Below are 6,755 nucleotides of genomic sequence, written 5' to 3'. Positions count from 1 at the left end.
CTGTCCAATTTCTACATTTTTATGAATCAATGGAAAAATTTTAGTACTTGTCTTTCAACGTGTGAAAAGTCAAAATCTTTATGTACCAGTTTGAGTAACAGACGATCCTAAAGGCCCATCTGTAAAAATAATTTAACAGATTACTTCTGTTAGTAATATTTTAGTACACGAAGGAGGTTGTAGGATTCGAGGTTGATACTTCCTATGACAAAGTCTTTTCTTTTTTTTTCTTAGTAAAAATTTCAAATCAATTTTTTTGAGTAAATTTTATATACAATGACGGTGTATACACTGTCACAGTTAGATGCATTACACATGAATAATATATGAATTTTAAATTTAAATTCAGATGAATTATCATATACTTCCTCTGTCCCACGGTGATAGTTCTGTTTTCCTTTTTCATCTGTCCCAAATTGTAATCCACTTTCCAATTGAAAAATGTAATTGTCTTTTAATTTCTCTAAAATACCCTTATTTAATATAAGTTGTTATTGCTATAAACTACACATTATTTAATATAGATTGTTAGTATTGAATATAACCAACCCCATTTAATGCATTTAGATTTTCCAAAACATATTGATATATGAAAAATCAACTTTATTTAATGTAAGGGTATTTTAGACAGATAGCAATCTAAATTTGTTTTTCCAACAAAATTAACTACTTTTTCTTAAACTTTGTGAAAAAAAAAAAAACTAGGACTATCAAAATGGAACAGAGGGAGTATCCAATAGTGATAGTGTATATATTGTCAGTGTATAAAAAATTAATTATTTTCTTTATTAATTAAACTAAGGTAGCTAACTTAAAATATACAAATATCGTGAAATACAGGTGCAGGCAGGGGTGGCGGCGTTTTGAGTTTTCCAGGGGATTGGCTCGTTTGGATTGTTGACCGAGTGTTGGGTGCCGTAGTCGACCAACCAACCATTCTCGTTTTATGTATAGATAGAAAAAAGAAAGAAGAATTTAGTGTTTGTCCAATTATTCGTTTATCCTGCCCTGTATTAGTGTATTTGTGATTGTGGTATAAAGGCGGAAGTTGTCATACTTGTTTTTACCTTTCTTAGTTGATATCCAACTATTCATTCTGATCACAAAATAGAATACCTGCCTTTCTTGATATAACAAGAAATGTAGTAATAAAAACACAGAGATGATGAAGTGTGTAGGTGACTGAATGTGCGTTGTATGATCCACCAATAAAAAAAGAGTGGGTATTAAATTTGTTGCATTGGTGTTCGGTTATGGTTGGGGGTTGGGTAGAGGCATGCATTCCTCACCTATTTTTGCATCAGTCATATTATTGATTGTCATTTTCTGTTGCTGGATTAAACTACGTGGATATTTCAATTCTTCAGGTCATGAAAACTTGATGGCACACGGCACGGTGCAACAGTCTCTCGAAGTTACATCCTCATTTAACAAGCCATGGTCGCAAACACCGATTAGTTCATAGGTAAAATCTAGGTCAATAAACATGTGTGTTCATATTTCACCGGGGAAATGTATTGGTAGACGACTCATAAGAATTTCATAGGCAACTGTAAGGTCTAAAATTTTTTTCTTTCTTGAGAAGTTTTCCCTTGATCACTTTAATAATATACTCCCGTCCCATTTTGATAGTCATGTATTCCTTTTTCATCTGTCCCAAATTATAGTCCACTTTCCAATTGAAGAATGTAGTTGTATTTTAATTTTTCTAAAATACCCTTATTCAATGTAAGTAGTTGTTACTATAAACCTACCACATTTAATGAGAGTTGATTCTTTTTTTACCATCAATTCAAATTCCCATAAAATTGTACCATATTTAATGTGAGGGTATTTTAGAAAAATAGCAATCTAAATTTACTTTTCCAACAAAGTTAACTACTTTTTCTTAAACTGTGTGAAAAAAGAAACATGATTATTAAAGTGGGACGGAGGGAGTACTTTGTTAAATTTGAGTCAGGGCGGAGCAACATTATCTTGAGGGTGGGCAATTGTCCCTCCCCCGGGCCTTTAGTTCATGAATTACCCTTAAAAGTTGGGTAATACTTCACTTAAGTTTTAGTAGTTGCCTCCTCCCTCTCCCTCACAATAAAAGAAATGGGGGACAAATATGTAATGCATAATCACATACTTGTAAAAGCATCATCACTTGCACAAATAAGAAACTAATTAACAATCATAACTTGCTACCTTTAGGAGGATTGACGTATCATTTAACTTTTTTCCAGGAGAAAATCAAGGAATGATTAAAAGAACAAAGGCAATAATGTCTTCTTTATAATCTGATCTTCTAATTCAAACATTAACTCTAAATTACCAAGAATAGATAAAGTTACAATAATTCAAACTCAAACCAAAGACTTTTCTGTTGGAAAAAAAGATTTAATGGAAATTTAGGATGGATCTTGAACAGATATATATTTGATCAAGTTAAATTATTCATATCATTTTTTTTCTAATTTTCCTTTAAAAACGAATTAAGTTTATTATAGTAGGTAAACTTTGCTAGTATTAGTACATCATGTTAACAACTAGTATAAATTTGAGCTAAAGAAACTATTATTTTTAGTTAAATTGCATTTTCTACCTCACTTTACTTATTTTTATGAACTATTGGCTGAAAACAGACTAGTGTCAATAGATTGCATTTATTGATCATATATAAACCATCCTACGATCTTGATAAGAACGAATTTTGCATATTCCAAGACAAGTTAACATATGATTTCCTAATTTTTGAAAACCTTGACAAGACTCTGTGATATCATTATCTCAAGGTCCTACAATACCATTAATGATCTAATCTTACTTTCTTTGATGCACATAATTATTCATTATCTCCTCCGATGTTGTGTTGTTCAAAATGATTTTTTTTTTTTGTTTTCTAGGAAAATAGGGACCTGATACTTTTTATATGGTGTATAACAAAATTAGAGTAAATTATTTTGATTTTTCAAAACTAAATCAAGAGGCTGTTAGGATAACATTGGTCCTTATCAACAGACTCCTTATCAACAGATTGTAATAATAACTAATACTACTAGGTGGCCTTTTTCATTTGCTGCTATGTTAGGTGGCCTTTTTATTTATTTGCTGTCCAACAGATTTGTATATTTTGCTGTAATATAAACAAGAAGTAAAGAAATAGACAAGACGAACTAGAAAATAAAAGATTAGACATTAGGGTCTTGACTACTAAGCTCAACTAAACTACGAAAAAAAATAGCTAAACTATACTAAAAATAGATAAAAATGAGTTGCAACAATGCTCATTCTAAGAAATCACTGCTAAAAAAGAAAAGGAACCAACAACCGTGATAGCAGAAAACATAAAAATTGACATGATGCTAATGGTTGTTCCTGAACTAGAACTAGGGGAAGATGGTGCAATAGCTGGAGAATTTCCCCCGCCCGATGGTGGTGATGCTATTGGAGCTGATGTCGGAGGATTATTTGTCGGTGGGTTAGTTGTCGGCGGCGAAGTTTTCGGGCGACTAGCGGTGGGTGGTACGGCTGCACAAGTAATTGAGAGTAATAAATTTAACAAATATGTTAAAAGAAGAGCAATGAGTCTTATTCCTCTTTTCACCCTCTAATCTAAATCATCCTTTGGGTTTGGCAGCTAAATTACCAACTAAATCACTAGTAATATTTCTTGAGAGTTGAGAGTTTTGATACACAAGCAATTGAAAGGATACCCAAATTGATACAAATATGGACAAGTGATAGATAGTACATCAAATATTTATGCCTAGACAGAATCACTACTATATTTAAATGTCACCAAGAAGAAAAAACACTACTATATTTTACATACCAGAACATGCCAGGAGATGGTGTAAAACATACCAGGAGATGGTGTAGAAGGTGATGGTATAGGATTAGATGGTGTGGGAGCAATCGACACTGCAATTAAAAACATAGCTTATCAAGAATTAGCAAAAATAATAAATTAAAAAAAAAAAACTCACATTGAATCACATGACCAATTTAGATATTTAAAAAAAAAAACTCACTATTGCAAGTGCTTATGGATGGAGCAGAAACATGGCAAAGTGAGGGTAATATTGCAGCTTTTGTAATATTGACACTAAGACCCATACTAGCAGCATTTTTCAAACCTTCGCACACACATTCAGCATCAGCATCTATCACGGTTTCAAACCCCGTGCAACATGAAGGGGAAGGTTTCGGATCAGATGGACCGTTGTTTAGGAAAGACATGCAATCCAACATGTCAAATATTAATTCACTGCAGTCCACAGCGGCCGGAGATGGTGCACTCGAATCAGGTTTTGCTGTAGTCCACACAGCATTGCCCATGCCAAGTGATATTATAACTAGAATATATGTCATGCCCCAAAAGTGTATGTTTTTCTCCATGGTAAAGAAGATACGATGGTTGATGGTTGATGGTTGATGAAGAAGATGTGTAGGTATTTTGAGTGAAGAGATCGTAAGATTTTAATCAGGTCGATTCTTTCTAATATAGCGGTTTGATATAGTGAGACGAAAAGACATCCTAAAATATCTCGTATAGTTGAGATTCAAATGGATATTGTTGTGATATACTTGAAATAACCATATCTATCTCTTCAAAACTTGAAACAAGAGTGATTTTTATCCTATCTCAACAAACCTTCTTAATATCTTCCAAACTTAAAATTTTAAAATTTAAAAGTGTTTTTTTTAATTATTTTTTTATACAACTGTATTGAAATAAATTATTTTCTTATGAAGAAATGTGATGATTTGAGTAAGTTGTTTGTAAGGGTTAAAAAAGAGGACAATTCTAAGGAAACATTGACACGCCCGGGAGAGATTTTGATGGTTTTAGCAGATTTTGAGGGTCGAGAAAATGCGTAACTTCAGCATGTAAATTAATTCTTTCTATTACTAAACCAGGAGTTTTAGGGAGAGGAGCAATTAGGATGGTCGCTACTTCATAATTACGATAAATTGGGCCATAGTTTGGGGTAAAAAGATTCATATGATGGTCAAGGACTACAGTAGACCTTTACACCATAGATCACGTTAATTGGGCTGTGGAAACTTTAGCCCTGCAGATTCGCAGCTCAAGTGTATTGGACAGGCATTTTAGATTTTGTTATTATAGTCGAAGCCCAATGTCATATTCATGTGAGGACACTGGACTGACAATATTAGTTAAATTAGAGAGGGTATAGATTCAGCCAGTAAAACGTACTAATATACTTGTTAAATTGCACTTGTGCAAAATGTTTTACCAATTCCTTGTAGATAAGTGTGCTAAAAGACTCTTGAATGCTTTTGAATCTGATGGAACTCGAGAATATTGAACCAATCGGCCCTGCATTGCCACTTAAATCTTAACACTTACTACAAGTTTCTTGTGCTACGGGTACCTCTAGGTTACCATTTTGCTTTGATGCTATAATGCAATAGTCATTTTATTGTATTGGCTCTTGATGGTTTTCAGTGAAAATCAGGAATAAAAGTTTTCCTTTTTATTCACAGTTTTTCTTTTTGGTTTTGAAATACTTCTCTTTTATTATCCAAGAAATAGAAAATAAAAAAAGAGTTTTTTTTTTTAAATTTTTTTGTAAGTGGGAAATTTTTAATCCAGCATCTCCTACTTATAATCCCTCTCTCTTTACCAGCCAACCCTCCAACCAAAAAAAAAAATTGAAGAGAAAAAGAGGTTGAATACTCACCTAAGTCATTCTTCCTCCCCATTTTTTCCATTAAAAAAAAAAAGAATTCTTTCGAGGGCTAAACTTGGGTAACGGCCATACATGTGTCTTAGGGATGGCCTCTCTTTGTTTCTGGATATTGATTGAAGGGTCCAACTTCATACAGCGCAACTCAGTGGCTATTGCAATGTGAAGCTTATAATGTTGTAAAAAGCTTCACAAATCATGTCATGTCAATTTTGTCCCATAAAAAATGAAGATATTTTAAAAACAAAGTATTGTTTAGCTGTTCGAATGCATTACGTGTAGGCCCTGTTTGGTAAGCCTATGTTGACATATCAGCATTCAAGAACAAAAAAAATGAGGATAGAAATTTAGGAAGGTATTCTCCTACCTTGGTTTAATAATTGAGGAAAATTGAAAATAACAAATATGTTAGAAGTTGATGATGCGAAGAAAGCTCTTCCAATTTGGAAAGGTCACAAAAAAAAAATGGCCAAAATAGCGGGCCGTGATGCATCCCAAACAAGCAGGAAGCCGAGAGTACGGGATGGCAATAAAGCCAGTGGTCGACATTGATGGCTAGCCATGCAATTGAGGCTGCTGCTCGTGCTCGGGTGTAAAGATTGAAACAGTTGTGAGTTTTTGTGACTTGTGAGGCTCCAGATGACCCTACCCATTTTCTTGTGTCCTCTTCCAATCAATTTTGTGAGAACAACAATTGAAAAAACCACTGGGTGGAAAACACCAAGAACTGAAGATGAAAGTTTTTCTCATCATTTACGGAAAAAGGACAGCCAAAAAATAGGATTCTCCCAATTGGCCGCATTGCAATTTTTAATTGTGTTTGGTGTGATACTAATCATATTCTAAAGGGGCTTTTCGTTATTTTTTTTTTTGAAATTTATAGAGAAGAAAAATAAAGGGCGAAAGATATAATTCCAGGCCTTGGTTAAGGAATCACAAATATAATCAAATGATTGAACAGATTTATTCATGCCATGCTGTATTATTCATGGCTTAGGAGGATTAATAGCCTTTTTTTTCCTGTTTATTATGTTGCTATATTTCGTCCAATCATTG

The 6,755-nt window shown here is 33.3% G+C and overlaps 1 protein-coding gene across 1 annotated transcript; it reads right to left on the bottom strand.

Moving 5' to 3' along the window:
- Window positions 1-3,802: 3,802 nt before the first annotated feature.
- On the bottom strand, window positions 3,803-4,323 carry LOC113749315 (non-specific lipid-transfer protein-like protein At5g64080). The gene is made up of 2 exons (XM_027293003.1): window positions 4,017-4,323; window positions 3,803-3,906 (listed from the first exon to the last, which is right to left on the bottom strand). Exons 1-2 carry the CDS (start codon window positions 4,321-4,323, stop codon window positions 3,803-3,805), a joined length of 411 nt encoding a protein of 136 aa, XP_027148804.1.
- Window positions 4,324-6,755: the final 2,432 nt, after the last annotated feature.

The sequence above is a fragment of the Coffea eugenioides genome, chromosome 10 (assembly GCF_003713205.1).
Source record: "Coffea eugenioides isolate CCC68of chromosome 10, Ceug_1.0, whole genome shotgun sequence".
Lineage (NCBI taxonomy): Eukaryota > Viridiplantae > Streptophyta > Magnoliopsida > Gentianales > Rubiaceae > Coffea > Coffea eugenioides.
This window is presented reverse-complemented; position numbering and strand designations above follow the sequence as displayed.

Coding starts and splice junctions, on each gene's coding strand:
- LOC113749315 (XM_027293003.1), bottom strand. CDS start 4,323: ATGGGCAATGCTGTGTGGACTACAGCAAAACCTGATTCGAGTGCACCA. Junction 3,907..4,016: donor ATCCATAAGCACTTGCAATA/GTGAGTTTTTTT, acceptor TTTTAATTGCAG/TGTCGATTGCTCCCACACCA.